The 19,198-nt window shown below is 43.0% G+C and overlaps 1 protein-coding gene across 6 annotated transcripts in view; it reads right to left on the reverse strand.

The window, feature by feature from the left end:
• The window catches only part of AKAP1 (A-kinase anchoring protein 1), a 68,885-nt gene that overhangs the window by 36,461 nt on the left and 13,226 nt on the right, over positions 1 to 19,198 (reverse strand). For all 6 annotated transcript variants that reach the window (XM_087925794.1, XM_026710279.2, XM_087925783.1 and 3 more), the window contains one exon: positions 2,468 to 4,103. In XM_087925794.1, coding sequence (XP_087781920.1) covers positions 2,468 to 4,079 — 1,612 coding nt within the window. In that variant the 5' untranslated portion in view covers positions 4,080 to 4,103. The remainder of the gene's footprint in view (positions 1 to 2,467; positions 4,104 to 19,198) is intronic.

Raw genomic sequence — 19,198 nt, forward strand, 5'->3', positions numbered from 1 at the left:
CTTCTAACTGAAAGTTGAATATAAATCTGATAAAGAAACGCATAGACTTGACCAGTTTGTTAATCTTCCAAAAAGGAACATTTGTCGGCCCACAAAAACCATAATTTATTAAATGTATACATTGCCCAACTTGCTATCCAGAGCAACAGAGGTAGCTTGAGATAGAAAGTACTGACGCTCTCCTCATTATTACAGTATGAGATGATAAATTCTCTAGAATGTATCTAGTTACTATCTCTATCAAGATCCCCAATATTTAAGAACTCTTTTCTTTCTCTTTCTTTCTTTCCTTTCTTTCTCTCTTTCTTTCCTTCCTTCCTTTTCTTTATTTTTCTTTCTCGTTCCTTCCTTCCCTTTTCTTTCTTTTTCTTTCTATCTCCATCCATCCATCCATCCATCCACCCACCCACCCAAGAGGGTCTCTGGACAGGGTACAGTAAAATATTAAAACTCAGAAAAGTATATAAAAATCAAAATTGGAAAAGAGACAAAGATGATTAAAAGCCATGTTAAAATTAATTAAGAAATGAAGGGAGGGCTTTCACTTCCACGGTTGCATGTTCCTCCGCACTCCCCAAGCAAGCAAGACTGCAGAGCCATGTTTTCACTCCTTTCTGGGAGATCTTGAGGCTGGGGACCTGCCTCGCCTCTAAGGGGTAAATATTACGAGCCTTAGGAGGAAAGTTGGGGGAAAAACCCCTCCATTTTTCCTTTCACAATTCCTTAATCCAAGCACCTAGTTCTATTGGGGCAGCAGAAATTAGAAAAATTGGTACGTTCCAAAAAGACAGAAAATTCATAGTTTAGGCTTCTCTAAAGCCAACTTCAATGCTTTGCCTGGATTCACATTTCATATTTTAATTTGTAGACCACCTGACTCCCAACAGCTTTGATTGGTTTTTAGTTTTTAGTACCTATCATTATATGTTTTGTATATTTATAACTTATTTATATAATATTTACATGGAAATTATAGATTTATATTTAGTGGATGTTAGGGTTGTTAGCAGGGGTGGGATTCAAAATTTTTAACAACCGGTTCTGTGGGCATGGCTTAGGTGGTAGGCGTGGCTTGGTGGTCATGTGACTGGGTGGACGTGGTTTGGTGGTCATGTTATTGGCTGGGTGTGGCCAACTCAATATCACTCACATCGACGCATGCATCTCCTTGTCTGGCCTCTCGTGACTGTGGGGAAGCTGCTATAGTCATAAGTGTGAAAAATGGTCATAAGTCACTTTTTTCAGTGCCATTGTAACTTTGAATGGTCACTCAAAAACAAGCAAAGTACCAGTAAAAGAGGGGGGAAAAACTCCAGAGAAATTCCAGAGACAAGAAGTCTAGTCCTGCCAAGAATGTAATAAGGGTTAATGGAGAGGCAGTTTCTGTAAGCAACACCAGAATGTTTCCTTCCTGCCTTTCTTACAGGATTAGGCCAGTAATTTCTTCTAACAACCGGTTCTCCGAACTGCTTAGAATGTTAACCGGTCTAGTGAATAGGTGCGAATCTATAGAATCCCACCCCTGGTTGTTAGTAAGTATTCTATTAAACTATGGTTTAATTAATAAATCATACTGACAGCACATGTACCACTCACGTCTGAGTTATAAACTCCAGTTTATAAGCCACAAGGGCTCAGTTCATAATCGTATCAAGCCAAAATTAAAGAAACCTAATTATGGCTTAAAAAAAACCCCTGGCCTATAAAGGTAGTTTTCAACTTTCATCCACTCATTTAGTGACCATTTGAAATTACAACAGCACTGAAAAAAAAATGACTTATGCCTCTGGCCAAGTGCCTAAATTATGATCATGTGACTATGGCAATGCTGTGTGGGTCATAAGTGGGAGGACCAATCATAAATCTTTTTTTAGTGCCATTGCAACTTTGAACTGCCACTAAACAAATGGTTGTAAGCTGAGAAGTACCTGCAGTTCCAATTTCCTCCTTTTTCCACTCCCCACAAAGACAAGTTTGATGTTTACTCAAAGGATCAAATCCAGAATCAAGGTTACTCTACCTTTTACCACAGAAAAATAACAGCAGGACCTACAGTTAGTCCTTGACATATGACCATAATTGAGCCCAAAACATGCTAAGCAAGATGGTTGTTACGTGAGGTTTGCCCCAGTTTATGACCTTCCATGTTGTTAAGTGAATCACTGCAGTTGTTAAGATAGCAATACAGTCATTAAATGAATCTGGCTCCCTTATTGCCTTGGCTCCTCAGAAAGCCGCAAAAGGTGATCACATGACCCCAGGACCCTGCAACCGTCATACATACATGCCAATTTGCCAGGCATCCAAATTTTGATCATGCGACCAAGGGGATGCTGCAATAGTTGTGTGAAAAATGGTCATAAGTCACTTGTAATCTACAGTGCCCTTTTAATTTGAGAGGTCACTAAGTGAATGGTTGTAAGTTGAGGACTACCTTTACCTAGTTAAGGTGAAAGAGAATCCTCACCTCCCGAGTGGTCTGTATCGGTTTCCGTGGGCCACGGCTGTTCGTGGCTCAGAGGCGGAAAGTCCTCCTTCAGCACGCCATTGCTGTAGGGCACCCTGTTTTCCGTTGTCATGGAGGAAGGTGGCTTCTGGATCGACGTGGACTTGTTCTCTGAGTCTTTGATGGTAGATGCATTCAACAGATCCAGGTGTTGTGGAGGTGGAGATGAAGCACTTTTCAAGAGATCCTCGGCACTAGCCCCATCTTCTGAGGTGCAGGCGCTGCACCCAGAATCTTCCATCACTATGTGGCCATCCTCAAACTCCTCCTCGTGGTTCATACGCGGTGTCAGGCTGCCAACTGACCGCCTGGTGGGACAACTGGAGTCCCTGAGCCGGTTGTGACTTCGGTTGACCAGTAGGCCATGCGTCAAACAACTTGAATACGTAGCGTGACGGTTGACGTTCTCCTCCAGGAGGGGAGATACTTCGACAGTAGCAACATTCTGGCTCACACAGTTATCACCCTGGCTGGATTCTGCTTGGCCAACACCTCCAGTGGACACCTTCTCACGTGGACTATCCACCCGGCTTGCTATTTGGCATATCCTCTCTGACACATCACTGACCGACCCTGATAAAACTTCCTCAGTGGCTGCCCGGATGACATTGGAAATGATTTGCATGGCCACCTGCTCAATCTTCTCTACTTCTTGCTTGTCCAAACTAATGGCTCCTATCCTCTCTTTTTCCACACCACCCTTGTACCCAACTTCTCTGCATACATTGTGCTTCGACATGCTACCAGTCTTTGAACTGGACGTCATCCCTTCCTCAACCATCTCCGATCTAGCAGGTTCAACACACTTGGTCAGTGTCCCCACTGCAGTCTCTCCTTCGCCACTGTTACTATCACTCCCTTCTTCCACTTCAACAGGATCCTTAGGGATCCCATCTGGAACTTCTTCAGTTATCTTTCTGGAGCAGGTGGTGGGGACAGAATCCGTAGAGGTGGGTGCAGAACACTGGTCTTCTTCCAAAGACCTCTCGGATGAACCGATCTGGACCATCACATCTTTGCTACGGTCCTCCCACTTTTCAGAACCAGGAGATGCCAACAGCCCTTGTTTTGATGCTTGATTGGAATCAGGCTTCCCTTCGTGGAGTGCCTCATCAGTTTGGGAGTCATCAACTCTTTGTACATCCAGAAGAGAGGTCTTGGGTGAAGGGGAACCAAGGACACCTTGAGGCCCCACCACTTCTATGTCTCCGCTGTCGTCCTGAAGTGAATCCGGTTGGAGGGTTGGTATTGCCCCAACGGGAAGGTCTTCCCTCAATGTTTCTAGGCTTTGGGCTCTGTCTTCTGTCAGAGGTATCTGCTGTTCTTGAAAGGGTGAATCGCTATGCTGCTTGACCTGAAGAGATGGAGAAAGTTCACTGTTCGACTGTTCAGTTTCCCAAGAGCTGGGCTCTTTCGGAGGAGAACATTTCTGGCGCTCTTCCAAGCTGGGAAGATCTTGCCTGTCATGGTTACTGACACGTTCCTTTTTACGCGAAGAAAACCACCACCAGCCGATGAGTGCCAGCACCCCGGGGATGGAGAACGGCAGCAAATTGCGGAAGCGCAACGCCATTTCATGCACGCTCAGAAATTAAATCTGAAAGAGAGAGAGAAAGAAAAAAAAGGGCCATATTAAGACTTCAGTTGCCTAACAATGTTTAGAAAAGGTAGCTTTCCACGTCCTATTCAAAATAAACCACTTTTTCCTCAACGTTGGCAGCTAGAAGAAGATGAGGCATAGTTGGCTGGGGAATTCTGGGAATACAACTTCAAGGCACCCATGTTGAGAAACACTGACAAACAAAAAATTAATACACCACGCCACTTCCATCAAGAATCTCATCTTTAAATTATTCCTTAATTCCTACCAGTCCTGGTAACCATAATAAAATTCATACCCATTTGAATAATTACTTAATTTATATCCTGTTTTTCCTTCTAAAAGAAACCTCTAGCCCTGTCTTCTTCAACAAATCTTAGTTAAAACAAGCCACAGTGCAACACAAGGAAGTAAGGGAGAGTGAGGAGAGAAAGACAAGGAGACAATAGAAGGTAGTCCTCATTTAGTGAACAGTTGGGACCAGAAACTTGGTTATTAAATTGGATACAAAGTAAAACTGCTTACATCCTCACTTCAGCTTTCCTTGGCTTTACAGACCTGCAAAGGTTGTAAATGCGAGGAATGAGTTATAAAGTTACTTTTTCAACTATGAACGAACACTAAATGGGGCATTCACTAAATGAGGACTCCCTGAATTCTCATAGTCAAATACAAAACCATCTTGGTAGAGAAAGTAATAAAATGCAATGTGAAAGCAAATCTAAATTGCATTAGAAAACAGAAACCCAAAGGCAGGGCGTTACTGAGTTTGGTATCGATACTTAGGGAAAATTAAGATTGATTGCAAACTGCATATAAGCCAAAAATCAGATGGGACATCCAACAAAGGCATCATTTCCAAATGACAATAAATAATGGTTTGACTGTGTTTTGCTTCCCACATTCAGTCCTCTGCTCGCTTCTCGACTTTCCACTTATAGGAGGATTTATTTCAGAGAAACTGGAACAGGTTCAAAGAAAAGAAATCAGGATGATCAGAGGATTATGAACTAAGTCAGAGAGGAGAGAGACAGACAGAAGTGGGTTTAATTTAACCTTGAGGAATGATTGAAGGAGAACACAATAGGCTCTCTTCAAATACATGACTGGATTTCATATCAGAGGTCCAGACCTTTCTCTTGTTCCAGAATATGAGATATTGGATAGCAGATTTAAATTACAGGAAGCTACATTTCTAGTGAATATCAGAAAAACCTGAGCAGTAAAAAAAAAAATCCCTTGGTCTTCTCTTTACTGAATGTGTTCGGGTAGAGCAGAGGTGGGGAATTATGGCCCTTTTATGACTTATGGCAGTGATGGGTAACCTTATTGTTGTGTGCCGAAAGTGTGTGCATGCACCCGCTTCTGCACACTTGCCCGCACCCATAATGCAATGTGCATGCGCCTACCCCCCCGTGCCCCACGCATGCGCAGTAGATCTGATCTGGGGTGATGGCTCGCATGCCGGCAGAGATGGCTCTATATGCCACTTCAGGCAGCGTGCCATAGATTCGCCATCACGGACCTGTGGACTTCAGCTCCCAGAATTCCCGAGCGGTGGGCTGGCGTCCATGTGCATGCACATACAGCTTGACTGCAAGTGGAGCTGCACATACATGCACGCTGGCCTGTCACTCGTATGAGTTGAGTCGTGAGCAGGGGTGGGATCTGACAGGATTAACTACCAGTTCGGTGATTTACAAGGTTTAGTGATTTACGCAGTGCTTCCCTGTATGCTGCGTGCTCGCCTGTAAATCGTCATCAGCTTGGTGCCTGGACAGCTGAGCAGTGCTGCGTGCAGAGAAGCAGCCTTTGAAAAAGCCCCTTTTTTCCTGCTTTTTTAACCGCAGCTGTGCCTCGCACGGCAGCTGAAGTTGAAAAAAAGCAGGAAATAAAGGTCAGATAAGAGCCTGGGTGGGCAGGTAGGCAAAAACATCAGCAGACATAGAACCAGTTCCGGTTCTACAGAGGTGGACAGAACCGGTAGAAACCCACCCCTGGTCGTGCATGTATGTCCATGCATGCCAGCCCACTTCTCAGGTTAAGGACCCCTGTTCTAAAATATATTCAAAAATTCCTGTTAATATAGAACTTGATGAAATTACCAATGGCAATTGGTTGAAATGTCATAAAAATCACTCAATGGTAATATTGTTTTCATAATACAGATAGTCCTCAAGTTATGGTCGTTCATTCAGCAACAGTTTGAAGTTACAATTGGGCACAAAGCCAGCTGGGTGACCTTGGCCCAGTCACGCTCTCCCAGCTTTTGGAAGGAGATCACATCAACTGCTTTTGAAAGTCTTGCTAAGAAAACTCCAGCAACTGGTCCAGAAAGTAGCCAAGAGTCAGAACCGACTCAAAGGTAAGTCTTTGACTTACGACCACAATTAAGCCCAAAATTTCCACTGCTAAGCAAGACAGTTGAATCTTACCCCATTTTATAAACTTTCTTGCCTGGAGTCGTTAAGTGAATCACTGCAATTGTTAAGTAAGTAACGCGGTTGTTAAGTGAATCCGGCTTCCCCACTGACTTTGCATCTCAAAAGGGAATCACAAGAACCTGGGACGCTGCAATGGTCATAAATACATGGCCGACTGCAAAGGGGTCAAATTTTGATCCGGTGACCACAACGGTTGTTAAGTGTGAAAATAGAAATAGACTTATATACCGCTTCATAGTGTTTTACAGCCCTCTTTCAGCCAGAGTTCCCCAACCTTTCTGGCTTTGTGGACTGGAAAGGCAGGGGAAGAGGTAAAGGTTCCGTGTGAGCGGCTAGCAAATGTGCACACGCCCATTGCTTGCACAAATGCATGCGGACGTACTTGCCCACTGCTTGATGCTTCGGTGGACCAGTTCGGAACAGTTCATGGCCGGGGGATTGGGGACCCCTGCTCCAAGCGCTTCACAGATTCAGCATATTGCCATCAGTGGTGGGATTCAAAAAATTTTTACTACTGGTTCTGTGGATGTGGCTTGGTGGGCGTGGCAGGGGAAAGATACTGCAAAATCTCCATCCCCTCCTCACTCCTGAGGGAAGGTTACTTCAAAATCCTCATTCTCTCCCCACCCCACTAACCTGCTTTTCAGATCTGTTCTCCTATGCAGGGCAACAAAAGAAGACCCATCTGATCAGCTGGGACTCGGGAGGCAGAGAATAGAGGGGGCAGGGCCGGTCAGAGGTGGTATCAGCCAGTTCTCCAAACTACTCAAAATTGCCACTACCGGTTCTCCAGAACTGGTCAGAACCTGCTGAATTCCACCCGATTGCTACCAACAATTTGGGTCCTCATTTTACCAACCTCTGAAAGATGGAAAGCTGAGTCAACCTTGAAGAGGTTAGGATTGAACTGCAGACAGTCAGCAGAGATAACGTGCAATGCTGCATTCTAACCACTGGGCCACCCTGGCTCATGAAAAATGGTCCTAAGTCACTTTTTTTCAGTGCCATTGTAACTTTGAACAATAATTAAACGAATGGTTGTAAGTCAAGGGCCATCTGAAAATGTATCTATTTATAAATAATATACAAGTATTATTGAGCATGTGCTAAAAAATTAAAATGGACAAGCGTTTGCAATCAAAAAGGTCTGGAGACCACGGATTTAAAATCAAAAAGAAAAACATAGTTTTATTTTGCAGGACACGCTTTTTCTAACAACTGCACGGAATGAAGAAGGATGTGCAATGCAAAGACCGGCTTATTGCATATTTGCCAGAAGTCAAATCAGTATCAGGAAAATGTGAGAGCTTCAGGGAGGTGCGTGCTTTATCCACACACCCTGCACCAAATGTGGTTTTTCAGTTCTGGACAAAATTAAGGCCCATTTCTCCAAATCTACAGTCAAGTCCAAGACGAACAAAAGGAGGTTCATACAGCCTTCTTTCTGCCCAGCAGTCACTACTTGTGCACAACTCTCTTTGAGTTATAAAAAGACAAGGCTGGCATTCCTTTCCTTGTGGAGAATAGATGGGGGCCTTTTTTGGAATGTTGGAATAAACAGCTGTCCATTCTGACAGCAGCTTGTTGCAGAACATGCTCGTAATCCCAGCCAAGGTTAGAGAGGGTCTCTAGGACCTCTTCACAACCTAGTTCTTGCATCTCACTAGCAGAAGGAAGACGCCCGTTACACTAGGTTCACCACAAAAAAACCCGAACCCTCCTTGTAGAAAAAATACGATTGAGGTGGGAAGGGTAAACCTTTCGTCTGCATCTGCTACTTGTCCAACATTCAGGGAATCGTGACGCCCTCCCGCCTGGAATAATTCGAGTGGAATAGCGTAAATACCATTTGCCCTACGCGAGAGCGGGCAGAAATGATGACCCGACGCTTGCGAAGACAAACACAAACACGCATTAGGTAATATTGGGAAACCAAAATGCAGCTAGTCCTCAAGTTACGATCACAATTTGAGCCCCAAAATTTACGTTGCTAAGTTCTAGTAAGGCTCTGCATGGATTAAAAGTTTCTAGAGTTTGCTTTTTCCTAGTGTCATGCAATTATAGCTGATCCTCAACCTTCGACCACAAGTGAGACCAAAATGTGTGTTGCTAAGAGAGACGGTTGTTAAGTGAGTTTTGCCACACTGTATGACCTTTCTTGCCACAGGGGTTAAGTGAATCGCTGCATTTGTTAAGTTGGCAACATGGATGGGACGTGAGTCTGGCTTCTCCGTTGACTTTGTTTGTCAAAAGGTTGCCAAATTTGATCAGGTGACCCTGGGACACTGCAGCCGTCACAAATGTGAGTCAATAGCCAAGCATCTGAATTTTGATCATGTGACCATGGGGATGCTACAATGATTGTGTGAAAAACGATCAAAAGTCACTTTTTTCAGTGCTGTTGTAAACGAACTGTTGTAACTTTAGGACTACCTGGCTATGCATGGTGGCGGAGGTAGTCCTTGACTTGCGAACACAATTGGGATCAGAATTTCCATCGCTAAGCAAGGCTGTTGTTAAGTGAATCACACCCAATTTATGACCTTTTATCCCACAGTCAAAAAACAAATCACTGTAGTTGTTAAATGAACCATGCAGCCATTAAACAAATCCAGCTTCTCCCAATGACTTTGCTTGCGGGAAGGGAAGATTGCAAATGGCGGCCAAGTGACCCTGGGACACTGCAGACATCCTAAATGCATGCCTGGTGCCAAGAGCCTGAATTTTCATCACATGACCCTGGGGATGCTATGACAGCCGTTAAGTGCAAGGACAGGCCACGAGTCACTTTTTTCAGTGCAACTGAAACTTCCAATGGTTGCTAAATGAATCATTGTAAATGGAGGACTGCATGTATTTGCAAGAAATGGCTGCATCAAAAAAGGCTGTGAACATTTTAAAAAATGATCTGGGAAAAAAAGAGGTTGATGAAGCGCTAGCGCCATATTATAATACCTTGGTAAGGCCACACTTGGAATATTGCATCCAGGTTGGCTGCCACAACATAAAAAAAAGATGTGGAGACTCTAGAACCGGGGTCTCAAATACAAGGCCAGAAAATGTAAGAGGCCGCTCCGTGTCGCTTTGGCCCGGTCTGCCCAAAGTAAAATGGAAACATTGGGCCAGCGTGGCTTCGGCCTGCTCTACCCAATGCGAAGAAGAAATCCGCCAGCAGTTTGGGGAGTGGCATCAAGCTGGCCACACCTACTCAGTCTGCCATGCCCACCCAGGTGGCCATGCCCAATGAGTGGCATCAAGATGGCCACACCCACCCAGTTGGTCCCGCCCAGCCCGTTGGCCACGTCCCCTCCCCACTCCCGCCCTGATGCGGCCCTCAATGAAATTGAATTTGACACCCCTAGACTGAAAAGAAAAGGACTAGGAACGACATGACAGCAGTCTTCCAATATCTAAGGGGCTGCCACAAAGCACCTGAGGACAGGACAAGAAGCAATGGATAGAAACTAATCAAGAAGAGAACCAATCTAGAACTGAAGAGAAATTTCCTGACAGAACAATTAGTCAGTGGAACCTCTTACCTTCAGAAGTTGTGGGCGCTACAACACCAGAGGTTTTCAAAGAGAGATTGGATAACTATTAGTCTGAAATCGTATAGCGTCTCTTGCTTGAGCAGGGGGTTGGACTGGAAGACCTCTAAGGTCCCTTCCAACTCTGTTATTCTCTCACCTGAGGGTGAAATGAGAGCAGGAACAAATTTGGGCTGCTTAAATGAAAGAGTGGGAAAGTAGTTCACTCACACTAGATCCAAAATCCTTCCTTTCCGATCATTTTCAAAGCATACCCAGCCCTAATATTTATGATTTTTTAAAAAGAGAACCCAGGATGGCAATCTGACACCATGGAATGAAAAATTAAATTTAAAAAAAAAAAACAACTTCACAAGCTGCAATATGTTTAAAGCTAAGAATTTAGCTGCTGAGGTTATCTATTTAAAGCTTTCAATATTGGCATCTACCTGTTCCTTTCAAGTTTTTCTGTGAAAAAGGAAGACACAGAAATTGTTAAGGCTGAAAAGCTTTCAAAGTCACTGATCCTCCATGGTAACTTTGGTGGGGTGGGGTGGGGGTTATCTCTGAGCCTTTAACAAATGCAGAATGCAGAATTGTTCTGAGATAAAATGAATCTTGGAAGTGCAAATTGCTTTCATGTGTGATGAAAAGCCGTAATTAGCTGGATTGGCTAGATTGGTGGTTTAAGGCAGTATTTCTCAACCTTGGAACTTTAAAATGTCTGGACTTCAACTCCCAGAATTCTCTAGCCAGCACCCCCGGAAACTTCTGGGAGTTGAAGTCCAGACATTTTAAAGTTGATGGGGTTGCATAATGCTGCCTCTTAAGCCTCTAATCCTGCTTTACAAATCAGAATGGCTGGGTTTTAATGATTTAACCAAGCCAAAACCCAACCTTAGTGTGATGAACTCACGCTGTAAGAAGGAGTTCAGTCATGTCTAGTCCTACACCAATTATTACTTTAATTAAGAACATAAATATATGCTACAGCAAAGTGTCCTTTAAAAACAAATTGGCCCCTGAAACTCCAAAGCTGGTAATAATGGCAAAGTTATCTAGAACCGTTTGCCATACAGGTAGACCTCAACTGATGACCAAAATTGAGCCCTGACTTTTGGTTGTAAGTCAAGTCACCACATGACAAGACTCGATTTTATGCCTGTATTTATGATGGTCATTGAGTCACCATGGTCATTAAGCAAGTCATGTAGTCGTAAGTTTGAATCCAGTTTATCCAATGGACTTTTTTTTCCTTGGGAAAACAGCACAAAAATAACAAAGCTTGATCATATGACCATGGGAAACTGCACCGGATCATAATTGGCAGCTGATTGCCAATGATTAAACTGTGATTAAATGACCAAGGGGATGGTACAAGCAGATCAACGATGGGGCATTAAGTACGTTTTTTTTGACTCTGTTGTAATTTCAAATGGTCATTAAATGGCTGGTCGTGAATAAACAGGGATTGTTGTGCATGCCAGAGCAAGCTTACTTTCAGAGCTGAAACTTTCCATCTTCATCTGAAATGACTATCGGCAGTCCTTGACTTACAGCCATTAGTTTAGTGACCAGTTAAAGTTACAACGGCACTGGAAAAAAAAGTGACTTATAACAACCACATGATTCATTGAACTGGGATGATTCATTTAACATCCTTGGCAAAAAAAGGTCGTAGAACTGATCTCGAACTACTTAACAATCACTTTGTTTAACAACAGAGGTCCCCATCCCAATTGTGGTTGTAAATCGAGGACTATGAGCCGTGGTGGTGCAGTGATTAGAGTGCAGTACTGCAGGCTACTTCTGCCGACTGCTGGCTGCCTGCAATTTGGCAGTTCGATCCTGTCTGGCTCAAGGTTGACTCAGCCTTCCATCCTTCCGATGTGGGTTAAATGAGGGTCCAGATTGTTGGGGGCAATAGGCTGACTGTGTAAACCACTTAGAGAAGGCTGTAATAGCATTGTGAAGCGGTATATAAGTTTAAATGCTATTGCTATTGCTACCTGAATGGACAGCTTCAGTAAGCAGAATAGAGAACGTCTCCATTCTTGAAAAGTTGAGAAATATTTAATGGCGCAGAGGTTCTTCGAAAAAAACAGCCAGGAGACAAATCTGCCTTAAGTGAGGATCCTGTTTACTATAACTAGCTTACAGAATGCATATATAATATTCTCAAGCAAGTTAGAGCTTTGCACTTTGGTAGCAACCTTTTGGATTCCTTGATGCGACTGCAGGTAATTTAGTGATTAAATGAATCCCTGCTTGGCAATCTTGGCCCTGGGAAGCCAGAGGCCTTTGCCGGCCTGTCTTTTCTTCTGGGAAAAATCAAGTTGCTAAATCATTTCACTCTTCCTCCAAAACTCTCTCGACAGTTAAACCAAACCCAGAAGCTTGGGGGATTCCCTTAAGAAGCACTCTTGCTATTTGGCTTTTATTTCAGAAATGAGATTTAAAATCTACCCTGACCTGAGTTTTAACTTTTTTTTTTTTTTTTTGCAGAAATTACACAATGTAATTTCAAGGTACAAGGTAGTCCTGGACTTGCAACTATTCATTTAGTGACTGTTCGAAGTTAAAACAGCACTGAAAAAAAGTAACTGGCAACTGTTTTTCATACTTACAACCATTGCAGCATCCCTTGGGATCCCGAGATCAAAATTCAGATGCTTGGCAACTGACTCATATTTATGACAGTTGCTGTGTGATAAGATCTTTTGCAACCTTTTGATCAGCAGAGTCAATGGGGAAGCCAGATTCACTTCACAACCATATTACTAACTTTATCACTGCAGTGATTCACCTAACAATCTTGGCAAGAAAGGTCGTAAAATGGGGTAAAACTCACTTAACAACTGTCTCACTTAGCAACATACATTTTGGGCTCAGTTGTGGTCCTAAGTTGAGGACCACCTGCAATTGTATATGTTACATTTGTGTGCTGACAAATGCCCATTATTGGTGTGGTATAAACAAATTCATTTATTTCTTCCCTTGAGTAGAGAGTTGCTTGCTGGGTGGGCTTTTTCATTCTTGCATCTTTTATTTCATGACATCAAGCTGTCCAAATTTCTTGTCAATGCCAAGCTTATACCAGGCAATGAAAGCTGGGCCACCAAGGGTGTGGGGTACCAAGATATAACTAAATGGGATGCCCCCAATAAAAATGCACAGCCTCTCATCCCAACACAGCAATATCATTGTGTAATACAGCAGAATAAGAAATATGGAATTGGGATAGGCAGCCAGCCTAGCGAGGAAGCACCCTGGGCAGGACCTGGTCGCTTTAACTCCTAAATCAAAGAGGCCCAAGGAATTTTTTTCCAAGCTAAAAATAGATACCGTAAAAGGCACAGGAGCTGCCTTATAAGCCCACACAGAAGGCTGGTGATTTCGAAAGAGAAAAGCCACTAGCCTACTCAGAATTAAAAAAACAGGGTACTCTGATTTAGTCTATAAAGAAACCCAGCTTAATTAAAGTTCAGCTCAAGGCTTGGGCTAAAGATTTTCCCTCTCCCATAATGCAGCTAAATTTAAAATTTGGAATTCAACTGTTTGATCCTATAGGAAACATTAGTAAACACAGCTGGTGAGAAACAGTTTTTTCCCCAATCTATCCCCCAACAGACTTCAGTTCCCAGAAGTCCATAGTAGTGTTAGTCTAGGCTAGGGGTCTTCAAACTTGACAGATTTAAGACTTGTGGACTTCAACTCCCAGAATTCCTCCTCCAGTCATGTTAGCTCAGGAATTCTGGGAGATGAAGTCCACAAGTCTTAACTTGCCAAGTTTGAAGACCCTTGGTCTAAGCTCTAGAGATTCTGGGCAGTTAAAGTTTAATGGAGCCGAAGGACTCAAGTGTAGGAGAAAGCAGACTGAACAGGAAGAAAGAAATTGAACATAAATCAAGAGAATTGCATACGACAGCAATTACCAAATTAAAACACAGCATGCTAAAATGTTGACAAACTTTGCAGTTGGTTTTCAACAGCACCATAGGTAGGATTGGAACATTTATTGCTAAGCAATACTGTTAAGTAAGTTGCACCCGATTTTAGGATCTTTTTCCTGTGGTTGTTAAGCAAATCACTGGTCATTAAGTAAATCATGTGGCTGCTAAGCGAACCATGCATGTTAAGTGAATCTGGTCATTGTCCCCCAACTGACTTTGCTTGTTGAAAGCTCCCTAGGAAGGTCATAAATAGTGACCACATGACACCAGGACGTTGCAAACATAGAGCAACTATTTATATAAATATATCATAATTAATTAATAAACCGTCATAAATATATGCCAGTTGCCAAGCTCCCAAATTTTGACCACCTGATTGCAGGGACTCTGTGATGGTCATAAGGGTGAGTATCAGTTGTAAGTCACTTTTTCAGTACTATCATAACTTCGTCAATAAACGAATAGGTGTTAAGTCAAGGACTACCTGTACATCAAAAACATTTCCACAAAATAAAATTCTGTACAATCCCTCCCTCATCTGAGTTTATACAGCCTTGTAACCCTCGTGGAGATAACCTGGAAATGGATAAATTCCAATCTCAAAAATAGGTTTTTTTTCCAGACCCCTCATCAAGCAACACCAAATGAAGAGATTTCTAGGCAGAAAAGGTGAATCTGGACTCAGTTCCTGAATTCTCTCACTTTACACAGTTTAGTAACAGCATCTTATGAATGCCACCATTATGATCCTCAAAAGATGGCTTATAGTTCCATCGGTTTGATGAATCTAGCCAAATGGGGGTTGATCAGTAAACTATGGTTTAGAGCAGGGGAGTCTCCAAACGTGACAACTTTAAGACTCGTGGACTTCAATTCCCAGAATTCCCCAGCCAGCTTTGAAGTCCATGAGTCTTAAAGTTGCCACATTTGGAGCTGCCCCCTGCTTTAGAGTGAAGCCCTAAAAAGCTTCTCTACAATCAGGCTATTCGTCCACTGGCCCCAATGTTTTTCATTCAAAAGGTCTTTAATCTAGTTCCCTTCAAACATGCTCAAATTACAAATCCCAGAATCCCCAGCCATGCCCATAATTGTAAAAAATCGTGCAGGAAACACAGTGTAATGGTACCAGGTTGGGGAAAGATTATTCTACACTCATTCAGTTCGGCTGTCGCTCGATTTTAACCAGTAAAGACAAGAGATTTGAACTCAGGATTTTCTGCATGTAGAACAGGTATCCAACCCCTAAACTATGCTGCCAAGGGTCTAACTCGGATCTTTTACCTCACTTTAAGGTAGCAATGCTTCCAGCCTTTATGAGCCAGAGACAAGGAATGAGATACCAGTGAAATTCTGCATGCATTGTGTAAACCAGAAAGGATGACAAATTTCTGGTCTTGAGAATTGGATCCAGTGTGTAAACATGATTTTAAGGTGCTGGAGAAACTCATGTTAAAGTCCACCCCCAGGCATGGAAACTCACTGAATGACTTCTGCATAGCCAGTCAGTTTAACATAGACGTTATGGGGGGAAATTGGAAGTACACTACACGCTGCCTTTTGCTCCTGTGAAAAAAGGCAAGATATCAATTTTAATAAATAAACAAACTAGAGATATAGAAAAACAGCTTGATTTGAGAACTCACTCTCCTAGAAACTCCAGAACTTTTGTTTTGTTCCAAATCATGGTGAACCTCCTCCATACTACAGGTAGTCCCCGGACTTGTGACCACATTTGGGTCGGGAATTTCTGCCTTTAAGTCTTTGCGATCGTAAGTCAAGTCAGGCCCAGATTTATGAAATGTTTACCTCAGTCATTATGGAAAACCAGCTTTCTCAAAGGCCTTTTCTTTTTTGCGAAAATTCGACAACCAATTGTTGTGACTCGGAGGTTTGAGCCTGCTCTGTTAGAAGACACAGACTTGAGCCATGAGGAAGAGGAGGATTTGGCCTTGAGGTTTGAGCCTGCTTTGCTGGAGGACACAGACTTGAGCCCTGAGGAAGAGGAGGATTTGGCTCTGAGGTTTGAGCCTGCTTTGCTGGAGGATTTGGAATTGCCTTCCTCCCCAGGACCTTCCTCCTGGTTGTGCCTCAGGTGTCGGCATATAATCAGGAGAGCATAGCAGAGCCTCTGGATGAGGATCAAACTGAGGAATGTTGGTTTGATGCAAAGACGCAGGCATAGTCCTGCCAAGAATGTAATAAGGGTTAACAGAGAGGCAGTTTCTGTAAGCAACACTAGAATGTTTCCTTCCTGCCTTCCTTACAGGATTAGGCCAGTAATTTCTTCTAACAACCGGTTCTAGCGAATAGGTGCGAACTGGTAGAATCCCACCCCTGGGCTTCCAGGCACCCAAATTGTGATCACGTGACCATAAGTGTATGGCAGATGGTTGTAAGTACAAGTACTTTTTCAGAGGCCATCGTAAATTTGAACTGCTGTTAAATGAATAGTCGAGAACTACCTGTATAACATTCTAGGACCCTGATGGCAACCCATGGCACACATGCCGGAAGTAGTACACACAGAGCCATTTCTGCCGCACATGAGCTGCCTGCCTAGAAGAGATGCACTGCACATGCACCTCCCAACAGCCAGCTGATTGTCGGGTATCTGCTGTGAGGAAAAAAGGCAGTCACTTTTTTCAGTGCTGTTGTAACTTTGAATGGTCATTCCACACAAACAAAGTACCAGCAAAGGAGGGGGAAAAACTCCAGAGATTTCCTGAGACAGGAAGTCTAGTCCTGCCAAGAATGTAATAAGGGTTAACAGAGAGGCAGTTTCTGTAAGCAACACCAGAATGTTTCCTTCCTGCCTTCCTTACAGAATTAGGCCAGTAATTTCTTCTAACAACCTGTTCTCCGAACTGCTTAGAATGTTAACCGGTCTAGTGAATAGGTGCAAATCTGTAGAATCCCACCCCTGGGTTTCCAGGCACCCAAATTGTGATCACGTGACCATAAGGGTGTGGCGGATGGTTGTAAGTACAAGTACTTTTTCAGAGGCCATCGTAAATTTGAACTGCTGTTAAATGAATAGTCGAGAACTACCTGTATAACATTCTAGGACCGTGATGGTGAACCTATGGCACACATGCCGGAAGTAGCACACAGAGACATTTCTGCTGGCACATGAGCTGCTGCCTAGAAGAGATGCACTGCACATGCACCTCCCAACAGCCAGCTGATTGTCGGGTATCTGCTGTGCATGCATGGGGGGCGGGGCATGTGTGCAAGTCACGTGTGCATGCGCAGAGGTGTGCGGTGCACACGGGGGGTTGCATGCCACCCCCAACTTCAGCATTTAAACAATGAATAAATCTTAGATACTTTCAATTAAGGCTAGTTTTAACCACCCAGTTCCACTGATCATTAACAGTTCTAAGTATTCTACAAATATAATTACTCAGGTTCTTAGCCAAATAAGTTTTGTAAATGCAACCTTTGAATATTGCTTTGAATAGAAAACCTTCCTTTGACGATGAGCTTTGTGAATCTCAGGCTGAACTTATTTTTTAAAAAATAATAATAAAAGGCTTACCCAACAACTCAGTTGTGCCTCAGATGCACTTTGCCCTGAATTATATAAATGAAACCCCAGGCAATGAACAAATATGGCAGAGGAGAGGAGGCAGGAAGTAGACGAACAAAATGCTTTAATAAATCAGCATGCTTTAATAAATCAGCATAAATAAGAATTTGGGATGTGGCAGGAGGGAAATGCAAAAAATTAAAAGTAAGTAAATTTAAACCCAAGGGAAATTTCCCTTTCCACTCCCATCCCCTTCTCACTGGAAATAAAAACATTCCAATTGCAAGTGCCTCAAAATGATCTACAATTCCTTGATTTTCTGATGTGCTGAGTTGCCACACCCCTCATCCCCAGCCAGGACAACTTATCACCCCAAAGAAGTGGAATGAAAATCCCACAGGGCAACCTCTATGGCAGTGATTCCCAGTCTTCACAACTTTCAGGAAGGTGGACTTCAACTCCCAGAATTCCCCTAGCCAGCTAGGAAATTCTGGGAGTTAAAATCCATACCCCTGATTAGGGAATTGTCAGGCACAAAGAATCAGGACCGTATCTTAGGCAAAAGTCAGAAGATTTATTGCTCAAGCATCCAGTCAACTAAAGTTCAATGCTAAATTGGCACCAGATAAGAAATTCAGACCGTTTGTGGAAACATAATAATTCTAGGCTGATGACTCGTTTAACTCTGCCTTTCCAGCTCTGTCTTGTTCTCTCCTGTAGGGATTTGGGGAACCTGGCTGAGGAATTCTGGGAGTTGAAGTCCACCTGCCTTAGAACTACCAAGGTTGGGAAACACTGCACTACGGGAAATACATGTTAGGTTCGATCAATGGACTAAGCCGGACACTCACTGCTGTGTGAACCCAATCATGCTGTTAATCTCTGGATTATGGCTGGGCATGTGACGCACACAGAATGGTCTTCTTTGCCAAGTGCCTCTTTGGGAGATATATATTACTCATCCAGGGAGAAACCAATTCAATCTATTAAATGCACAAACCCCTAATTGGGTTACTACAATGACACCCATTTAAGCGAGTAAAATCAGCTCGACTACCTGTATGTTCAAACTGAGTGTGTATATAGACAAATTGCACTCCGTACTGGTGGACTGAACCACATGGTTTCACATGGTTAGAGTTTCCTTTCTAATTTAAAAACTGAACTGTAAAACTTTATATGAATGCTATAGAATAGTGCCACTCTGATAGCGAAGAATTGTGATGGGGTTTTTTTTCCTCTTTTTTCTAATTTTATTCATTTTCCCCCCCTGAATATGAAATACAAAATATACTGGGGGGAGGGGGAGAGACTCCTGCCCCCCCCCCTGCAAAAAAGTGAAAAATCCACCATTACATGATGGATTTTTTTCAAGGTTTTTTTTTTTGGAGAGGGAGGCAGGAGCTTCTGTTTCACCCCACACCCTTTTTAAATTTGCACTGCAGTTTAATTTTTATTATGTAGCCTATTTAATAATATTTTAAGTGCAATGAAATGTATTGGAAATATAGGGGGAGCGGAGAGAAGACTAGCAGCTTCTCTGTCCAACTACCACTTTGATTATTATCACCTGATAATATAATCAATCCCAAGTGCCCGTATTCTTAAAAAGTGGATTCTCCTTCACGTTCAACTCAAC

Source organism: Pseudonaja textilis, chromosome 1 (assembly GCF_049901715.1).
Source record: "Pseudonaja textilis isolate UNSWEBS1 chromosome 1, rPseTex1.2, whole genome shotgun sequence".
Lineage (NCBI taxonomy): Eukaryota > Metazoa > Chordata > Lepidosauria > Squamata > Elapidae > Pseudonaja > Pseudonaja textilis.